General features: G+C 35.1%; 1 protein-coding gene and 1 long non-coding RNA gene across 6 annotated transcripts in view; both read left to right on the plus strand.

The window, feature by feature from the left end:
- The window catches only part of LOC127843998 ((Lyso)-N-acylphosphatidylethanolamine lipase-like), a 112,651-nt gene that overhangs the window by 57,412 nt on the left and 32,199 nt on the right, over positions 1 to 23,040 (plus strand). For 4 of the 5 annotated variants that reach the window (XR_008032503.1, XM_052373964.1, XM_052373962.1 and 1 more), the window contains exons 2-5: positions 529 to 611; positions 5,802 to 6,332; positions 10,383 to 10,494; positions 20,243 to 20,429. Coding sequence is in view for 4 of the 5 variants with exons in the window: in XM_052373960.1 (XP_052229920.1) it covers positions 529 to 611; positions 5,802 to 6,332; positions 10,383 to 10,494; positions 20,243 to 20,429 (913 nt within the window). In the remaining variant the exon portion in view is untranslated. Of the gene's footprint in view, positions 1 to 528; positions 612 to 698; positions 837 to 5,801; positions 6,333 to 10,382; positions 10,495 to 20,242; positions 20,430 to 23,040 lie in introns of those variants that run through there. The other variant, XM_052373961.1, reaches the window with a different exon arrangement.
- On the plus strand, positions 12,506 to 14,172 carry LOC127844028 (uncharacterized). Its single transcript, XR_008032523.1, has 3 exons — positions 12,506 to 12,722; positions 13,133 to 13,286; positions 13,585 to 14,172. It is a non-coding gene; the product is annotated as an uncharacterized LOC127844028 (long non-coding RNA).

The raw sequence follows: 23,040 nt of genomic DNA on the forward strand, positions 1-23,040 counted from the left end.
CTTCATGAAATTTGGTCAGAAGATTTGTCTCAATGATATCTTGGAAGAATTTGAAAATAAATTAAGTTTGCTTGAAAAACATGGCTTCCAATGGGGCAGGGCATTTTTCCTTATATGGCTATAGTTAAATCGTGTTAACACTCTACAGGCCACATTTACTGTCCTATCTTCATGAAACTTGGTCAGAAGATTCATCCCCATAATATCTTTGACGAGTTATAAAATGTTGCCAGTTGGTTGAAAAACATGTCTGCCAGGGGGCGGGGCATTTTACGTTATATGGCTATAGTAAAATCTTGTTAACACTCTAGAGGCCAAATTTATTTTCCGATCTTCATGAAACTTGGTCGGGAGATTTGTCCCAATAATATCTTGTATTCTCAGTTGAGCGACTTTGGGCCTTTCAGGCCCTCTTGTTTATGTATTTTACCAGAAACCATTAAATTTCTTGTTGAGGCCAACTTTTACCAAAATCCTCCATCAGTCAATTACAGTTGTAATTGTAAGTACTTCATTTGTCTGTTTCAGTGTACAAGAAAGATCCCGCTGGATAAAGTGGATACCCTCCTCTATGGCTCAGCTTGCGCAAATTGAATCTCGCATTTTAAATTGTAAGTTGATTACTTTACAATTAACAGTATGTAATATTAAATTGCATGAATTTAGTTTAAACATTCATTTATTTAAGCTTGATTGCATCGAAAGCGTAAGGCTTGTAGAGATATCTTCGAGTCCCTTTTTTTGGATCCTTACCATGCTCAGACAGAGTTGGGTTTCAACCATGAACCTCCTAAGGTCAAATGGCTTACACCATTTAGAGTATACCACTGATCCATGTAAGTGTCTTATTATTTAATAAAAATGTATCAAACTGATATGGATTTTTAATTACTAGTTGAGGTTTTTCAAAAACGTTGTTATGTCATCTAGTGGTTCTTTATCAAGTTTATTCCATTCTAGCCTCTAGTAAAAAATTTGACACGTAGCTAAGGGTTTCTAGTATTCCTTTTTATGCCCCCCTTCGAAGAACAGGGGGTATATTGCTTTGCACATGTCGGTCTGGCGGTCCGTCTGTCGGTCCGTCCACCAGGTGGTTTCCAGATGATTACTCAAGAACGCTTAGGCCTAGGATCATGAAACTTCATAGGTACATTGATCATGACTCGCAGATGACCCCTATTGATTTTGAGGTTACTAGGTCAAAGGTCAAGGTCACGGTAATCCTAAATAGTAAAATGGTTTCCGGATGATAACTCAAGAACGCTTAGGCCTAGGATCATGAAATTTGATAGGTAGATTGATCATGACTCGCAGATGACCCCTATTGATTTTCAGGTCACTAGGTCAAAGGTCAAAGTCACAGTGACCCGAAATAGTAAAATGGTTTCCGGATGATAACTCAAGAACGCTTAGGCCTAGGATCATGAAACTTGATAGGTAGATTGATCATGACTCACAGATGATCCCTATTGATTTTCAGGTCACTAGGTCAAGGTCACAGTGACCAGAAAAAGTAAAATGGTTTCCGGATGATAATCAAGAACGCTTATGCCTAGGATCATGAAACTTTGTAGGTAGATTGATATTGGCTGGCAGATGACCCCTATTGATTTTCAGGTCACTAGGTCGAAGGTCAAGGTCACGGTGACCCGAAAAAGTAAAATGGTTTCCGGATGATAACTCAAGAACACTTATGCCTAGGATCATGAAACTTCATAGGTACATTGATCATGACTTGCAGTTGACCCCTATTGATTTTCAGGTCAAAGGTCAAGGTCATGGTGACCCGAAATAGTAAAATGGTTTCCGGATGATAACTCAAGAACGCTTATGCCTAGGATCATGAAACTTGATAGGTAGATTGATCATGACTCGCAGTTGACCCCTATTGATTTTCAGGTCACTATATCAAATGTCAAGGTCACGGTGACCTGAAATAGTAAAATGGTTTCTGGATGATAACTCAAGAACGCTAATGGCTATGATCATGAAACTTCATAGGTACATTGATCATGACTGGCAGATGACCCCTATTGATTTTCAGGTCACTAGGTCAAAGGTCAAGGTCACAGTGACAATAAACATATTCATTTTAAATCTAGGATTTAATAACCTGCAGGATGAAGCTCAAAAGGGTATAGTGAAAAGCCATACCAGTCATGTGACATTTTATTAATTTTATATCTTTAAATATCTATATTATAGTACGCCACTCAACCTTCGCCTTGACACAAACACAACTTAAAGAGTTTTGAGGGAGGATCTCAGATAGTGTGATTGGAGTAGGTAATTGGTATATTGCCAATTTGGTATTGGTATTAATTGACTGTGTTAACTCACCTGAGGATAGGTGGAGGAATCGTAGAGGAGTGGATAATCATGAATATTTGTTTTTATAAGCATGCACTAAAATTTCTTTTTTGACGATGCTGCGAAGCATCGTCTAAGTTATCATATCAAGAACAAATTCTTCACAATGGCAACCTATGTAAAAGACCAAGCCAGTCCGATTGAGATAGCTCGATTTTTCTAATCGGCATACCTCGCTGATTATCATTGATAAAGGTATAAGAAGCTCATCTATAAATAGGACAGCATATTCTGGGAAAAGATTTAATAATAGTTTGAAAATGTTAATTTTAAATCAGTTATATTCAATCCATTATATGTTTATAGATCAATGAAACAACTATGCATTCAGTAAATAAATTGCGAATTGAAACGTGTATAATTAACTTTCAACACGATCATGAGTGTAAAGAAAACAAATTATTTCGAACCTGCCATTTGTAAACGTTGTAGCGACTATGGTACATTTGTATATAAACAGCATAATAGCCGTATCATATCTGTGATACTCGCTGTTCTGCGTGCTTTCTCATTTTGCATATTTAATAAATATTAAAGCATAAATTACAGAGCCACATCAGTGCACATACTATGTTTGACAATTCATTCGTTTGTTGGATATTGTTTGCTGTTTTAAACACATATTAGGTCATATCGCGGATTTTAGTTAACCTTACCATGTGTTCATGGGCGAACTCACGTATTCAAGTGCTCTTACGACTATGTGCTCATACCCACTTTTGATCGGGAATCATCATGAAATTAATGCCGTACTTAACGAACAAACATGCCTAAGCTTATTGAATTAGAGAAAAAGAACAATAATCAAAAGAGAAAAAGTGTATGTTCATGCACATGGGATTGTGAAATCACGTCCGTACACATAGCATCATTAACTTAGGAAAGGAAACAACGAAATATAAAGTTTGGTATAAAATACATGTGAAGTTAAAGATCATGGTGTAATTAAAAAGCATGTTAAGCTTTGAATTTATATGCTGAAACATAATGTCATAACCCACAAACGTTTTACTGTAACAGACATTTTTTTAAGATAAGTGGTACAGAAAATACACGTTGAATACCTTTTTAAAGATATTTGTTGTTATATTTAATCGAGAATGTAACCCGCCTCCCAGATTGGCTGAAACAATCAAGTTCCCCACGGGTACTACTTCTCCGTACCCCCAATTTTTTTTTCGTACCCTACATTTTTTTAACCCAATTTGTTTCGTACCCAATTTTTTTTTCGTACCCAAATTTTTGCTCGTAACCAAATTTTTTTTCGTACCCAATTTTTTTCCTACCCAAATTTGTTTCTTAACCAAATCTTTTTACGTACTTATTTTTTTTGGCATAATTGTACCCAAAATTTTCGTACCCATTTTTTTCCTACCCAAAATTTTCGTACCCACATACACAATTGTGATGATGTAGATAAATTTAAATAGATGCTTTTATATCAATCCTCTTCAAAAGCATCGTTACACCAGTACTGTCAGTACTTTCATTAGTACATGGAAATATGCATACTGCTTAGATTTTATTTAACTAATTTAATTAAATCAAATCACTTTGATCCAAAATAATAAAACTCACTGGTTCAACAATGACAGTCAGTTAGTCAGTTGTGAAAACTACCAATCACCTTCGATATTTTTGATTACCTATAACAAATTAAAATCAACGTTGAAATTATAACTCCAAAGTACACAATCATTGGGCATTATAAAATTTAATATTGTTAGGCATCATAATACACAATGGCATTATATTTATGCCCCCCTTTGAAGAAGAGGGGGTATATTGTTTTGCACATGTCGGTCGGTCCGTCCGTCGGTCGGTCCGTCCGTCGGTCGGTCCGTCCACTGATTGGTTTCCGAATGATAACTCAAGAACGCTTACACCTAGGATCATGAAACTTCATAGGTACATTGATCATGACTCGCAGATGACCCCTATTGATTTTCAGGTCACTAGGTCAAAGGTCAAGGTGACGGTGACTCGAACTAGTAAAATGGTTTCCAGATGATAACTCAAGAATGCTTATGCCTAGGATCATGAAACTTCATAGGTACATTGATCATGACTCGCAGATGACCCCTATTGATTTTCAGGTCACTAGGTCAAAGGTCACGGTGACTTGACACAGTAAAATGGTTTCCGGATGATAACTTAAGAAAGCTTACGCCTAGGATCATGAAACTTCATAGGTACTTTGATCATGACTGACAGATGCTATTGATTTTCAAGTCACTTGGTCAAAGGTCAAGGTCACAGTGACTCGAAACAGTAAAATGCGATCCTGATGATAACTCAAGAATAATTATGCCTAGGATCATGAAACTTCATAGGTACATTGATCATGACTCGCAGATGACCCCTATTGATTTTTAGGTCACTAGGTCAAAGGTCAAGGTCACAGTGACAATAAACGTATTCACACAATGGCTGCCACTACAACAGACAGCCTATATGGGGGGCATGCATGTTTTACAAACAGCCCTTGTTTAATACATGATATTTTCCAAATATTTCCTCAAAACTCTGCAAGAATATGTACGAAAAAATAAATATGAAATGGTTCTTTTCCTCTCTGCACAAATAACCATATGTTTTTTTAGCACACCTGAGCACAACGTGTTAACACTCTGGATGCCATGTTAATTGTCCAATCTCCCTGAAATTTGGTCAGAACATTCATTTTTAATGATGCCTCGGCTGAGTTCAAAAATTGTTCTGGTTGGTTGAAAAACATATCTGCCAGGGGGCAGGGTAGTTTTCCTTATATGGCTATAGTGAAATCTTGTTAACTTGGTCACTACAATTTTTCTAATGATATCTCTGCCTAGTTTAAAAATGGTTCAAGTCTGTTGAAAACCATGGCCGCCAGGGTCGGCTCAGTTTCCCTCAAATGACTATACTATAGTGCAAACATTCTACAAGTCACATTTTTCGTCTAATCATCATGAAACTTTGTCAGAACATTAATTTTGTTCTAATGATGTATCTGCTGAATTTGAAAATGGTTCCAGTTTTTCAATAAACATGAAAGCCAGGGATTTCAGGTTTCCTTATATGGCTATATTGAAACCTTATTAACAAGCAAAAAGTCACATTTTTAGTAAAATTTTTCTTAAAACTTGGTCACAACATTTGTTGTTATGATATCTTGGACGTGTTCAAAAATGCTACTGGTTCATTGAATATCATGGCAGCTAGGGTGAGGGAAGTTTTCCTTATATGGCTGAGTGAAGCGTACAGCTACATGTATCTCAGGTATCCATTGTCAATTTGATACAAACCACAGTATCTTAAATAGAATTACTACCGTCCAACAAATTTGAATAGATTAAAGAAATGATAACTTCTAAATAAGGATACTTAAGATAGCTGTACGTTTTATAATAACAACTTCAAAAATTTATGTTTAGATTTTCCTTTCTTTTTAGGTATCAAATGCAGTTTGGAGAAGAGATTTGTTGTTCTACCTCAAAGTCAGCATCGTATATGGACAATTGTAGCAAATAAAGACAAGCCCCAAACCCCCTTGGTCATGATTCATGGCATGGGAGGTGGGGTAGGACTATGGGTGCAAAGCATAGACTTGCTGGCAGAGAAACGACCAGTGTACGCTTTTGACCTTCTGGGATTTGGACGCAGCTCAAGGCCAAAGTTCAGCTCTAGTGCCAAACTGGCTGAAATGGAGTTTGTGGAATCTATTGAAGAGTGGCGTCAGGAGATGAAAATTGAGAAAATGGCCCTGCTGGGACACTCTCTTGGTGCTTATTTAGCCAGTGCTTATTCTTTGAAATACCCTGAAAAAATAGAACACTTATTTCTAATTGATCCATGGGGATTTCCAGGTAAGCCAAGTGGCGAAAATGAACGATCCCGAAGAATACCAACCTGGGTTAAAGCAATTGGTAGAATTTTATCTCCCTTCAACCCGCTTGCTTTAGTACGAGCTGCCGGACCTTGGGGTGAGTTATTATACATATGCAGAGGCCTTCAAACCAGTCTTTAAATATATCTGTCCAAGGTTTTTCCTGCAAAATCTAAATTAGTGGCCAAATCATTTGATTCTTCAATAACAACTGTTATTTATAAATATAAAAAAAACAAAAAAACTAGTATTATTTTCAGAATTTTTTATAGGCAAATGGGATTTTTAGAGGGCGATTGCTGTTTAAGCTACTGGTAGCACATATGATACAGAAAAATAGTTAAATGAAGACCTATTAACTTGTATCTGATTATAGATCGTTCTGTCTTTCTGTTTGCTCCATTTTTTTTGCCTCTGTGCATATATCATGTTTATTTCTATCATATTGTTACCAGGCTTGTTTGAGGAATGATGATGCACTAGTGACTGTCCCAAATTATTTCTTTTTTTCATATATGTCCGCATTTATTTTCAGCTTTGTTCAATTTTCAACAAATATTGAGTTTGATTTGTCTTGTGAATGGTTTCAAGAAAATAGAGTTTAGCCAGTAAAAATAGTTGCATAACTTTGCTGATTAGTGATGTATCAAAGTAAAACATTGAATCCGTTAAAACATTACTTTAATAAAATAAAATCAAGTAAAGTTAAATAAAAATAACATATAAGAATCACCAAATAAAATAATTATTATATTAATAACAAACAAGGGCAGTAAAGATGGCAGTCTGTATTCCCTTTCATACTGGTATGTCAATACCACAGATTCATTGAATTAGGGACATGCATAATTTAATAATCAGAGATTCTTTTCATTGAAAGTTGGGTCCGGTAATCCACCCTATTCCCAATTGAAACAAGAGTGCCAAACTGTCACAAGATACGCCCGTTCGAAGGTTTTGGACACCATGCTCAATGCTTGAAATGCACTTAGTGACCTCCAGACCTAGTTATTGACCTTGCATGACCCATATTTGAACTTGACCTAGATATCATTTAGATCATATATCTGACTAAATTTGGTGAAGATCAGATGTAAACTACTTCAATTAGAGAGCGGACACCATGCTAAATGCTTGAAATGCACTATGTGACCTTGTTTTTGACCCGGCATGACCCATATTCGAACTTGACCTACATATCGTCGAAACACAACTTCTGACCAAATTAGGTGAAGATCAGATGAAAACTATTTCAATTAGAGAGCGGACACCAAGCTTAATCCTTGAAATGCACTAATTGACCCTATGACCTAGTTCTTGACCCGACATGACCCATATTCGAACTTGACCTAGATATCAACTAGATGCAACTACTGACCAAGTTTGGTAAAGATCCGATGAATACAATTTGAATAAGAGTCCGGACAAAGTGGCGCTGTTGAAAATGGACTAATTGACCCTATGACCTAGTTTTTTACCTGGCATGACCCATATTCGAACTTGGCCTAGATATCAACTAGATGCAACTACTGACCAAGTTTGGTGAAGATAAGATTTATACAATTTGAATTAGAGTCCGGACAAAGTAAAATGCACTAATTGACCCTTTGACCTAGTTTTTGACCCAGCATGACCCATATTCGGACTTGACCTAGATATCAACTAGATGCAACTACTGACCAAGTTTGGTGAAGATCGGATGAATACAATTTGAATTAGAGTCCGGACAAAGTGGCGCCGTTGAAAATGCACTAATTGACCCTATGACCTAGTTTTTGACCCGGCATGACCCATATTCGAACTTGGCCTATATATCAACTAGATGCAACTGCTGACCAAGTTTGGTGAAGATCGGATGAATACAATTTGAAATAGAGTCCGGACAAAGTGGCCTCTTTGAAAATGCACTTATTGACCCTATGACCTAGTTTTTGACCCGGCATGACCCATATTCGAACTTGGCCTAGATATCAACTAGATGCAACTGCTGACCAAGTTTGGTGAAGATCGGATGAATACAATTTGAATTAGAGTCTGGACAAAGTGATGCCTTCCGCCCGCCGCCCGCCCGCCGCCCGCCCGCCAAGGGGTTTCACATAATACGTCCCGTATTTTATACAGGCGTATAAAAAGTATATATTTTTCCCGAATGGTAGCTAAAAATTCCCAATCGAAGGTTTCAAAAAAAAATTATTTTTTTTTTTTAGATCTCAATATTTAGTTCCTTTCCCATCCATATAAGTTCAGCCTTAGTAAATATAAAACTGAAAACACTTGTATTCTCAATTTTGAAGCATTTGTTAGCAAAACAACAACAACACCAATTTTCCAATTGGAGTCAAAACGCCGCAAATTTTCTCAATCCAAGGGGACCCGGCTCCATTCCCAAAATGTTGAGAAAAAAAACAACAGAGATAATAAATTCCAATATTGACAACATTGTTTGAGAGATATAAGAGATCAGAAACCAATGTTATGAAGTACAATAATAAAAGAATAATGTTTAAGTGTAAAAAAATTTGGTAGTATAATTGTTTGGAGTATTTCTAAAATATCTCTAATATCAAAAGCATAAAATATATTGATAGAGACGCATTAATTTGACAAATTGTGCAATCTGTTATGTCTTGAATTAAGACTGGTCAGATTTGAGTTGAGTAATGGCAGATTATGAAAAATCCCTGTGAAAATATATTCCATGACCAGAACTTGTTTTTGTACATATGACTGTGACGCTCATTCTGTAAACATTTTAGTACATAATTTAATTAGGCACATTTATAAATGAGTATATTGTTTTTTTTTAATGAGTGATGATTTATGATTAGTTTTTCATAGGGAATATATAGTATTATGATGCAGTAAATATTATGTATGTGACTGCATTTTGTATATTACTGTAAACTACTAGTATTCAGGGGTTTCACTGGGTCAAAAAAAGTTGTTGCCACTTTTTCAATATGTAAAAAACCTTTACATGTCTGTAAATCAGACTTTAAATATAGACAATGACATAAATGTAAAACAGTTCATTGATTTATTGTTAATATCCTGCATTCCATTTATGTCTTTGCCTCTATTATCATTTTTACAAGTATATAAACACATTAATTTCAAGATAAACTTTACTCTTCATAAGATTTATTTTTTCATACAAATAAGAAGTTTTTTGCTCTTGGATTATCAATTTATCATACTTCCAGTTGATATTGAATGTTATTTTAGCTACTAAAGTTTTATATTTTTGCCAATATTTGCCCATAGTTATAAAATTAAAAATAACAATAATTTATATTGACAGATTTCAAGAGTCAATTAACATCATTTCTCAACATGAAGTAGCATAAATTCTATTCTCGTGATTGAAATTCAACTTTATAATTGTTAATAATATGAGATTTTTACTTACAACAATTAATTTCAACTCATTTAATAATGTCAACATTATTCACAGTTTATCGGGTAGGGAGAATATATGACAATATCGTAATAACACTTTACTTGCAGAGCGCTAAATCCTGCTCCCAAAAAAAGATCTTCATTTGTTGAAATAACAGCTAAATGACAGACAGTGTTTTCTTAGTTCAAAAATCAAATCCAAAACAAATATTTGTTTCGATGCCGTAATTTAGCTTCGTTTTTGAAAAAAAGGAAACCTCATTTCCAATAAAAAAATATGCTTAAACTAAAAAAATACATTGGTAATTTGAAATAAAAATCACTATATTGCAAACAAATGCATTTACACATTTAGAATTGTTATTTTTTACTTGAATGGAGTTTAATTACCGGTAACCAAGTGTGGATCAGATGCTGTGATGTTGGAGATTAACTTTCACACCATGTTAATCTCTTCTGATAACAAACAATGCCATTAGGGATTGCTTAGGTTGCTAGCATGCGGTGTGATGAATAAATATGCTCCAGTAATCTACCAAACAAGATTTATTGTAATATAGATTAGCACAGTCTAAAAATATTACAAATAAGGTGTCAATAATGAAATTCGCCACAATGAAAAATGTGTTGCCACTTTTGAAAATTTGTTGCAATGTGCGACAGTGGCATTGAAACCCCTGAGTATGAGTTTATGGTAGACATATTATGTCAATGTTTGTCTTTATTAATCATATTTTAATTGTTGCAGGCCCAGGCTTGATAACAAGATTTCGCCCAGACTTGAGGGAAAAATTTGTCAGTGTGTTTGATGATAACACAATTCTGGACTACATATACCACTGTAATGCACAAACACCCAGGTAAGCTTGACTGAGATTTTATCATTTATTCATGTACAGATTTTGCAAAAAAACTTTGTTCCACCAATATTTACTACCATTAATATTGGTATATACTACAACCTTGCCTTATCAAAATCTTATTATGAATTAAAATGACAGAATTTTAAGTTCCCAATAAATTTACATTTATTTTATGACCATGATGATTTAAACATGGCAACCAGGGGGCGGGGCATTTTTCCTTATATGGCTTTATATGACTTTAGTAAAACCTTGATATCACTCTAGAGGCCACATTTATAGTCCAATCCTCATGAAACTTGTTCAGAAGATTTATCATAACACTATCTTGGACGAGTTCGAAAATGGTTCAGGTTGGTGAAACAACATGCCTGCCAAAGATTGGTGTCAGGGGCGAGCTGTTTTTCTTATATAGCTGTACTAAAACCTTGTTAACACTTTTGAAGTCAGATTTAGTGCCCAATCTCTATACAACTTGATCAGAACATTTGTTCTAAAAATATCTTGGCTGACTTCTGAAAGGGATCCAGTTTGTTAAAATGGGATCCAGACATAAGCCCCCCCAGGACAAAACCCCCCCAATGAAAAAATGAACATTTGAACAATACCCCCCCAGTAGAAATGACAGGTAGGATATAAGCCCCCCAGTGCTTATTTTGCATCTGGAAATTTGCCCCCCAGTGCTTATTTTAGAAGTGGACATTTGCCCCCCAGTGCCTTATTTTCAATGACATTACTCGATTGAGCAGATAATCATGTCCAATTATCACCACCTGATTACTCAAAACCTTTGAGATGATAAACCATTTCTCCAATTACCACCACTAAAAGGCTTAAAGAATGGAAGGGATAAATAAGAATATACGGTGTTAAAAAATGATCTTTATTTTGCAATTAAAAATACAATTGCAATTACGATAGATGTGATAGTTCCTTATATACCAAATTTTTGTTAATTATCACTCAAACAATGTAACTACAAAAATAATTGCCTTTAAATGTTGTTATATGTGTTTACTTAAATTATCATTATTTGTACTAAATTATGATAATTATTATTGATAATCCTTTTGATTGATTAACCAAAGAAGCCTTTAATTTTCATCAACAAGTATATGATCAAAGCCACATGTCACACCTTTAACAAGCTGATAACCCCTTTGATTGATTAAATAAAGAACAATTAAAATTCTTTAAGATGTTTGTTTTACCTAAGATTAGGCAATTAAAGTGAGTTTCCTGACCTTTTTTATTTCAAATTATAATGATCCAAGTTTCTATGATTATATATTTATGAGATATGAAGCAATACTGAATCCAAATATAGAGATATACTAGTCTAATGGAAACAACATATGATATTAGCACTGGGGGGCAAATGTCCACTTCTAGAATAAGCACTGGGGGGCAAATTTCCAGATGCAAAATAAGCACTGGGGGGCTTATATCCTACCTGTCATTTCTACTGGGGGGGTATTGTCCAAATGTTCATTTTTTCATTGGGGGGGGGGGGTTTGTCCTGGGGGGCTTATGTCCTACAATCGTTGAAATACATGGCTGTCAGGTTGCTGGGCAGTTTACCTTTAATGGCTGTATTGAAACTTTGTTAACTCACTAGAACTCATGCTTTTTGCCCAATAATCATGAAACTTGCTCAGAATATTTGTTCTAATAATATCACAGTCGAGTCCAAAAATGGGTCTGGTCTGTGTATAAAGGTGGCTGCATATCCTTATCTTAAATGTCCATATCAAGTGTGAGTGTTGGAGGATGCATGGTTAAGTTAGTAGACCGTGTGAGAGATCTTGGTGTTACAATGACCAACACTCTTAACCTTGACCTTCACATCACGAAGAAGTGCCAAATTGCCCAAATTCAATTGCGTTATTTAAAAGCTATACGCAGGCTTTTGACACAGAAGTTAGCGGAGGTGTTAGCGCATGGTCTTGTACACTCCCATATTGACTTTTGCAATGGTCTTTTCACCGATCTACCAGCTTACCAAATTCAAAAGCTTCAGCGGACTCAAACCATGCCGCAAGAGTGGTCCTGAATGTGTCATTTGATCAACCAAGCACTGAACTCTTGAAACAACTCCACTGGCTACCAGTAAAAGCTAGAATCATGTACAAAGTCCTGGTTATCAATGTGCGGGAACAAAAACTGTCACGTGACCACAAATGCTAACGACCACGGCTATTTTGTGGACAAAACGTCAATCGAAGGTATGTTTTCTTATATTTTCTCCATTTTAGCAGAACACATGTTACAATGTCTTGGCACACCGTACGCAGTGCGAATTCTACTTTTCATTGATGTATTGCTCATATTTTTAGGTATAATACTTTCTGAGAACATTCAAAGACAAATATAGAACTCGACAGAGCAGACGACCACACATTTTTATTAATACCTGTGTTTGTTTTTAAAGCAATTAAAACTGAAGGTTTTATTACTGTATGCGTAATTTTTTCAAATACGACAAAATATTAGTCTCAATATTATTATTTTATTATTTAGAACGACCGATGACATTTGTTTTGAAATTGGCAAACGACAACACTCAAGTTATAGGCGAGCGACCACACACTGTATGCTTGACACATGTATGCATGCAATGAAATGTATATTTCAGATGGATCACTCAAACCCACAGATTTGTAGCTATTGTGGCAACGTTTTTAAAAGCAAGTCATCTCTGTGCATGAGATGAGTCACAAAGAGACTGGGAAGGGATATACCTGCTACGATTAAGTGTACTTCAGCAAGGCAAATCTAAACAGGCACAGGTGCAATAATTTTTTAAATCATGTATTGAATTATGTTTGTCAGAAAGTGTAATTAATACAAAAATATGCTGTTAAGTTCTTCTTTTTAATAACAAGTATATCATGTCTGCACATGCAAAAAGTCTTACTTCCTTATGTTTGTAATGGGATCAAAATGGGCTTAATTAGCAGCTTGTAGTAATGATAGTCTACACCATATGATTAATACTAATTGACCCATTATAAAATATATAAGAAAATTGAGAATGTTTGTATATAATAAAACGCTATTTAATGGTACTGATAATTATAATTTTAGATATCATGTACATGGTGAAGAGAAGGCATTCGTGTGTATCAAGTGCAGTAAGCGATTTATTCAGAGTAATGCTCCATGAAACTAGGCGACCAATTTGAACATCTACGTCTAACACCTAATCATTGTGTGTGATCAATGTGTAGTAAGAACACAATTTTGGCATCAACATTGTTTTTCACCTGCTTGAAAGGAGCCATTTCGGGGGTATTTTTCATCTTCATTTACGAGTTGTTTGCTTTTTTTCTAGTGCCATACTATTTGTTATAAATTGGTGCCTCTGATAAATCATTTATAAAAACCTTGTTCTTTAGTTCATGTTTTGTTTGTTATTGTTTTTTTATGCGTAACAATAACGATGGTGTAGATTCATTCAAATAGTTTATACAATTTGTTATGCTCATTTGAAGTAAAAATGAGTCACATGATACAAAAGCCTGATTAATACAGATATAATATAAACATTTCTAGTCAAAAGTTTCAACACAATTTGATTGATGGTTTGCTTTTGCTTTTGTATTATATTAATGCATACTTGATGTTCCATATGGCGAAGTCATTAATGTGATGATTTATGACTATTTACACTCAGTGCTATTTTTTATGTTCTGTGATAATGTGTTCAGGAAACATAATTAAACATTTTAGACTTACAGTTTTATGTTTGCAAATTTCCTCACTGTGATCTTTGTCTTTGATTATTTTTATAATAAATTGTTGATCTGAAAAATGTTTGTTGTAAATAAAATAAATGAACAGTTTTATGATTGAAAGGAAACAAATTTCAATTTTCACTTGTTTCACCATTCAACACCATTGTAAATAACTGCATATTTCATATTAAGACTTCCACCTCATTTATGAAATTTAATATGCATATATTGACACTTATAACAAGTTAAACAATAAGTTGCGTATCCACAAACTCCACTGACGCATGGGATACGTATACAATATGTAGAAAAAAATGCACATTCAGTTGGTAAATTTTCGTTTAAGTATTTACCTTGAATTGAATATGTCATTAGCTGGTATATAATCTATATTATTTACATTCAAATTCACCGTTTTGATGGTATATAGTACACGAAACACAATGAAAGTTAGATGACGTCTGTTAAGCCCATTTAAGAAGTAACCAGCATTTTGGATTCATTTCTTCTAGCTTTTTCCCACCTAACACCAAGGGCGCCTTTTAGTAGAGAGTTTCTGTCCGTATCAACGGTGCCGCCTTTCTTCTAACTCCCTTTTTGATGATCAAAGAAACGATCCCTGAAAGATTACATACCATATTGAGATTTATTATTTTAAACACCAGGTAGCGCAAATATTATGATAAAATATATTACAACAAATTTGGTTCGTATTTAATTATTTGTAACTTAAAAATTATTGTTGTAAGTTAAAACATTGCTAGCCTATTTCGAAGTTAAACAATCCACGTGGTTTCCATTTGATATTTGTTTTGTCATAACGATCGGAATTGAGCATACATGTACTAGCGGGATAAACAAAACGAAGTTTGTTTTCATAGCCTACAATTAGTCCAACTAACTTACTTGATCATAATTTCAGTAACGACTGCTCTGGATGTAGATACACATGCCACACAGTTCTGGTCACACTCTGATGGTAAATCCTTGGACTTCTCCAGCAGATGATATTTATGAGATCGTCCCTTACGATATATAAATGGTCTATAATGAAAAATATATTGTTATATGCATGGAGATTCTATGACTATATACTAAATTATACTAAAGTATACAAAGGTACTAAACAAAACGAGTGTTTAATAATTAAGTGTGGTCGTTCGCATAAATTTATTTCTAAGTGTGGTTGTACGCAAACATTTTTCAAGTGTGGTCGTTCGCACATTTATTTTTCCCCTTGTAATTATACTATAGACAATGTTAATAACCTTTTCAAAACTATGTAGATTTCGAAGCTGTTCTGTTGGTCTGTTTCGAATAGGTAAACATTGACAACTTAGTCTTTTAAAAGAGAAACGCCTACAGAAAAAAGATGAGTGGTCGTCTGCATCATCGAGTTCGATATTTGTCTTTGAATGTTCTCAAAAAGTATTATACGTAAAAATATTAGCAATACATCAATGAAAAGTAGAATTTGCACTGCGTACGGTGCACCAAGGCATTGTAACATGTGTTCTGCTAAAACAGAGAAAATATAAGAAAACATACCTTTGATTGACGTTTTGTCTGCAAAATAGCTGTGGTCGTTCGCATTTGTGGTCACGTGACAGTTTTTGTTCCCGCACATTGGTTATGGTCTTTGTGTTGTCCATGGTTATGCTTCAGGTTACTTGCAAGAAATGTTTGTCCCAGCAAACAGTCGGTATAGACTTCGATAACAAAGTGACTGTAATCTTGTTATTCCCAAGAGGCGAACTAAGATGGCGGATAGATCTTTAGCTGTTGTTGGCCCGAAGTGGTGGAAAAATCTACCAAGCCACTTAAAAATCATTGACAATGAGGGCTGTTTTAGATCAAGACCTAAAACTCATTTGCTCAATCTTTTTCATGGATAACCAATGTGCAGTGTTTGTGAAGCGCAATAGAATATTTTTATAATAATTTTGCGCTATATAAGTGACATGTATTTGTATTATTTGTATTTATATTTGTATTTATATATAGCGTTTTGTATATATAGCTATAGTGAAACTGTGTACATTCTAGAATCACATATTTAGCATATTCAGCATACAATTTGAACAGAACATTTGTTCAAATACCTGAGTTCAAAAATACATGTAGTTCTAGGTAAAAAGCAAGTTAAGAAGTCATATTTTGTTGAGAACCAATACACTGAGTTGAAGGGCTGAGACATTCTTTTTATTGACCCTCACAAATAAATGAGGTAACTTTTGGTTCAAAAGTTAGTAAGTATATGTACACAAGTATACCAACAGGACAGACAGACAGACAGACAGACAGACAGACAGACAGACAGACAGACAGACAGACAGACAGGCAGGCAGGCAGGCAGGCAGGCAGCCAGGCAGGCAGGCAGGCAGGCAGGCAGGCAGGCAGGCAGGCATTTACAATTAGGACCTGCATACTAGAACATTACATTTAAATATAGAATAATTTGGTTCATTTGTGTAGTTTTAATAATTATACTATAAACATTACACATCATTTTAACACCTAAATAGTTTATTGAAATTATAGAGCTTTTTGTTAATTATCTTTTAATATAAGAATGAATGTTTTTGCTGATTTGGCTGATTTGTCTAGTTGGGCCAAACAGAATGTTCAAATATATTCAGACAGGCAAAAATGTATGCCTTTTGAGGCAAAAGTGTGCATGTTTGCATAATTGTGTACATGTAGGCATATCTATTTTCAGCTAATGTGTTTATTATAAATGCATTAAATAATTGGTTTCTAGCTTTCTTTGGATATAGAACATAAGCCTTGAAAAATATTCAGGGAAGCTGTAAACTGAGAAGGTTAACAAATTGCAAATAAAAAAATGGCTCAGTAATTTTCTAACAGGGGCTGTTGTCTTACTTGATTAATGATTGTAGAAGAGTGAGCTTTACACTCGGCTAACTCTCCTTGTGTGGACATTTTTGAAATGGGTCAGCAATATACTAAGGATAATGCCCTAAAAAAGACCTCACTCACCTGTTAATGCACCCCTTCGAAGAAGAGGGGATATATTGTTTTGCTGGATGTCGGTCTGTCTGTCCGACTGTCTGTCAGTAGACAAGTTTCTTTCCGATCAATAACTTGCTAAAAAAAATGACCGATTGACTTGATACTTCACATGTGCATTGGCCTTGGAAACTAGATTAACCCTTTTGAAATTTGATTCACCAGGTCAAAGGTCACTGGAAGAATAAGTGTGAAAATTGTTTCAGATCAACAACTCATTAACGAATAGACCGATTGGTTTGATACTTCACATGTGTATTGGCCTTGGACATTTTATGATCGCTAATGAAATTGGGGTCACTAGGTCAAAGGTCAAGATCACTGTCACAATAAGTGTGAAAATTGTTTGCAATCAATAACTCGTCAATGAATTAACTGATTAGCATGATACTTCACATGTGAATTGGCCTTGGACAGTAGTTGACTCCTATTGGAATTAAGATCACTAGTTGAAAGGTCAAGGCACTGTGTCAAGACCAGTGATTTTTTTTGCTTTTTTTTGTTACAGCCTGTGCCATTTGGATTGGGAAAATTAGCGCGATAAACCATGAAATTGGGAAACATTATAAATATGATTAGATGAACAGAATAAAAAAATTTAAAGTATGTTTGACAGCAATTTTATATTATAAATTGCTAATTTAATGTGTTCTTACAATGAAGACAATGTTAAGTTAATATCCTTCCACATGCATATTGAACTTGCAATAATCTATATATATTCTTAAATATACCATTTAATCATAACCTCTTTAACAGTAAGAATTAAATTCAGTATTTTTTTAATTAAATATCATATGGTGAAAACATTAACAAATATTTAAAAAAAAACGCTTTAGTGGTCTTGCTATGTCAATGATGTATGAAATGGAGTTAAAATAATTTATTTCATTTCTTTACCTTTCAACATCTTGCACTTGACATCCTCCGTTCAATGCTATTTCAGTAAACTGTAAACAAACATAATAAAGCAGAATATGCATATGAATCTGATTTTACACAGATCCACTAACATTTAAATCATATCATGTTTGTCTCTTTCCATTTTCGAACGATACTCATCTTAAATGCATTAACTTTGTGAGTACCGGTAGACTAATGCCAATTTCCCAACACTAATTTCCGTGATGCACATTCACTGTGAAGATTTCTAATAAATATTTGTTGTTTTTATCTCAAACGTTGTATTTTGCGTTAATGGACACACGCAGTAAATTATTCCGTAATAACCATATGATATCCGTTGTTTATTTGAATATTATTTATCATTTTCGCCGCTCATCGCAAATTTCTCGTCTGCTTGCCGCCATCTTGGACGTGTGTAAAAACAGGCGTTTACAATCGGGATACATCGACTATCGTCGGTATCCTCCGAAATATTGAGAGAGATGTGGATAGCAACGTAAAATCGTATTTGGCTAAATTCGCGAACAATACGTAAGTCAGTTGTCGTTCGGCGACGTCTCGACAAGCTCGATCAGCACTCGTTGGAAATTATTGCTAAATTACATTGTAATCTTATTGGCTTTATTGGGAAAATTTTGTCTTTTTGGGGGAAATTTTAATCAAATTTTTGGGAAAAAACATCATTTTTTGCAATTGGGAAGCAGCCAAATATCGGCTGTAATTTTTGGCAAAAAAAATCACTGAAGACCCTGTTTGGGGGCATGAGTCTCTGACCGCAGAGCTCCTGTTTAATTTTTATTGCTTTTAATTTTAAATTTTTGGGGGGAGCATATAGTCGCCGCTTTGTCTGTCCGTGCGTGTGTCCGTCCGTCCGTGCACAATTTTTGTCCAGGCTATTTCTCAGCATTTAATAACTGGAATTCAATTAAACTTTATGGGAAGCTTCACTACCAAGAGGAGATGTGCATATTATCAGCCGGTTCTGGCCGGATGATTTTTCACAGAGTTATGACCCTTTGAAATTTTCCATTAACTGTACATATAGTGCAATTCTTGTCCGGGCTATTTCTCAGCAACTAATGACTGGAATTCAATGAAACTTTATGGGAAGCTCTACTACCAAAAGGAGATGTGCATATTATCAGCCAGTTATGGTCCGATGATTTTTCACAGACTGATGGCCTTTTGAAATTTTCCATTAACTGTACATATAGTGCAATTCTTGTCCGGGCGATTTCTCAGCAACTAATGACTGGAATTCAATGAAACTTTATGGGAAGCTTCACTACCAAGAGGAGATGTGCATATTATCAGCCGGTTCTGGTCGGATGATTTTTCACATACTTATGGCCCTTTGAAATTTTCCATTGTACATATAGTGCAATTCTTGTCCAAGTTATTTCTCAGCAACTTATTACGGGAATTCAATGAAAATATTATGGGAAGCTTCACTACCAAGAGGAGATGTGCATATTATCAGTCGGTTATGGTCGGATGATTTTTCACAGAGTTATGGCCCTTTGAAATTTTCCATTAACTGTACATATAATGCAATTCTTGTCCGGGCTATTTCTCAGCAACTAATGACTGGAATTCAATGAAACTTTATGGAAAGCTTCACTACCAAGAGGAGATGTGCACATTATCAGGTGGTTATAGTCGGATGATTTTTCACAGAGTTATGACCCTTTGAAATTTTCTATAAACTATACATATAGTGCAATGCTTGTCCGGGCTATTTCTCCCAAACTACTGACTTGAATTTAATGAAGCTTTATGGGAAGCTTAACTACCTTGAGGAGATGCGCATGTTATTTGTGGGTTCTGGTTAGATGATTTATTTAGACAGTTATCGCCCTTTGAAATTTCTATGTTGCTAAACCATCCATCCTATTATTTTGTCCAAAGTTATGCCCCTCAAGACGTTTACTTTTATCTGAATATATAGTGCAATATTGTGACAAAAAAAAACTTTGGGGAGCATCACCCGTCTCCGACGCCCGTCTCCGACGGTTTCTTGTTATCATTACAATTTATAATCTTACAAATTCTATTGACATAAAACCTTTCAGCGGTGAGGCTGCATTTCGAACACTCTCACATCCTCTGGGTTACGCTAAACGTCCAATGATGCACCGTGTGGCGGAGATTGACAGAGAATTACCCATCACCTTCATCTATGGGTCTAAAACATGGATGGATCGCACTTGCGGGGCGGAAACAGTGTATCTACGAAATGGAAGTCACGTAGATGTTGAGGTAAATTATAGGTGATATCACCCCTAGGTCAATTTTAAGTATAGCAGTTTTCAGTGAAAATATCCAGATTTTTGCAATTAATTTTTTTTATCTGACAGGTAAAAACAAACTTGTATATGAAAAATTAATGGAAGTTTGATTCAAATAATGAACAAAGTTATGAAGTATGTTTTGGAAATGATAATTTATATATCAGCTTGGTTTGTATCGCCAGATAAGTTTGGTTTTCCAAAGTCTAGCAATTTCTGCATGTGACAGTGAAAAAGTGTGTTGATGTACCGAAATTACTCTATGTTTTCGGACACTCAAAGTTTTCAGACACCCCTGTTTTAAGCAAAAATAATTATTTTTTGTGACTCTTAATTTTCGGACACACGAGTTTTCGTCCATAATTAATGTCTCTAAGTTTTGGAAAGTATAATTTACAGCGCAATTTTACCAAATGTCGGTCCTGTTTTCGATATCTAATGACACTTTGATCACTGGGTTTTACAACCGGATTAACATCATAAAACATTGCAGGTGCATGCCTGACGGCAATGGACCATTACATTTGCTTTTTATAGGGTAAATAATCTTGTAAACCGGTATTAAACAATGGTTTCGCCCGATAGCATAAGCGTTATGACAATTAACAGGGGTAGGGCTAATTAGCAGTTCAACTATCTACCACAATGGTAGTACCCATTCTCAGTAAAATAACTGTGACAAATACTTAACTTTCAAAGTTTGGTGCACCCTATTGCAAGTTTAACGAACAATGGAAGGGTTAGACAAGAAATATCAGAAATGAAAAAAAAAAGAATTCATAGTTTGCTTTTTTATTGCGTTAATTACAGGTTCGTACTAGCGAGTATCGGTACATCACATGCTCATCTTTGAACTTGTTGGTCAAAGTACAACCTTGTAGTTACTATCTGTTTAATAAATTAAGCGTTTAAAATTATTTGAAATGCAGTGCACTCATATATAACTGTAATTTATACTATACGGCATGGTATTTTACAAGTGCGTGCTATTACCGGTAGTGGTTGATACAATTGACGCTTTTTTCGGACACTTCAATTTTCGACTCTAAGTTTTCGGACACCTGTATTTTGTGAATATTTTTTGTATCTTAGTTTTCGGACACGAAAAAATTTAATTATTTTTAAGTGTCCGAAAACATAGAGTAATTACAGTATTTTATAAATTGATTAAAGCTTAATGGATTTGCACGAAGGGTTCGAAAATTATAAAACAGTATATGTGTAACAATTGTTCAAAATGCAAAAATTCTTTCACAACCCTCAACTTGTTTTCTATTGACAACGAAGGAAAATAAGTGTTATTTTGCATTTAACCATGGGCGGAGCCTAATGTTTCAATAAATTTTTCAGGAAATACAAGGCTTTAATGCAGAAACTAGGAATCTTTGAACAACAAATGTTTGCTTCGTGGAGGGCAGTAAAATCACATTAGTTCACACAACTGTTTATGTTTTGTCAATACTTAACATTTGTTTTGCATTTATGAGCAAAAAAGCTTCAGAGAGTATATCAATACCTTATATAGTGTCACTTTTCAGGCAGCATGTAGCATTGCGACTTTTCTGTGCGAACCTTCCTGTCTAAGCCATAACCAGCTTTATATTGATGGATGTCAACCACCTTTTGTTGACTTAGGTGTAACACCCGTTTACCTACCTTAAAGGTCAAGGGCACACTTTAAGGTCAAATGCCAAATTAGTAATTAACAGCTTGAACACTCCCGTCTTGGCCATAACTTTGCGATATATTTATGGATTTTGAAAAAAACTAACCACAAATGATAACCATCAAAATATGACATGTTGGATACAACACTTATCTCTACCTCTGACAGGGGAAGGACACATTTACAGTCAAATCCAAAGAAGGCAAATGTTTACAGGACAAGTCTTGTAAAATGGGAAATATTATATGACTTTAACTATGACACAATGTGCTCTTGGTGAGCTTTTGTGATCGCCCTTTGTCCATTGTCTGTTGTGCGGAGTCAACCTTTGCCTTGTTAACACTCAAGAGGCCACACTTACTGTCCGATCTTCATGAAATTCTGTCAGAAATTTGTGCCTAGGGCGAATTTAAATGGTATTGGTTGGTTGAAAAACACGGCTGCAAGGGGGCAGGGCAATTTTCCTAATTCGGCTATAGTAAAACCTTGTTTACACTCTAGAGGCCACATTTATTGTGCTATAATCATGAAACTTGGTCAGAAGATTTGTCCCAATGCTATCTTGGAGGAGTTAGAAAAATGGTTTCGGTTGCTTGAAAAACATGGCCATCAGGGGACGGAGCTTTTTTCATTGAATGGCTATAATAAAACTTTGGTAACACTCTAGTGGCAACATGTTTTGTCCTGTCTTCATGAAACTAGGTCAGAACATTCGTTCTAATGATATCTTGGATGAGTTTGAATATGGTTCTGGTCTGTTGAAAAACAAGGCCACCAGGGGGCGGAGCTTTTCCCTCATATGGCAAGCTGCTGGAACCATTTTCGAACTTATCCAAGATCATAAGGACAAATCTTCTACCCAAGTTTCATGATGATCGTACAATAAATGTTGCCTCTAGAGTGTTAACAAGTAGCA

The sequence above is a fragment of the Dreissena polymorpha genome, chromosome 9, assembly GCF_020536995.1.
Source record: "Dreissena polymorpha isolate Duluth1 chromosome 9, UMN_Dpol_1.0, whole genome shotgun sequence".
Lineage (NCBI taxonomy): Eukaryota > Metazoa > Mollusca > Bivalvia > Myida > Dreissenidae > Dreissena > Dreissena polymorpha.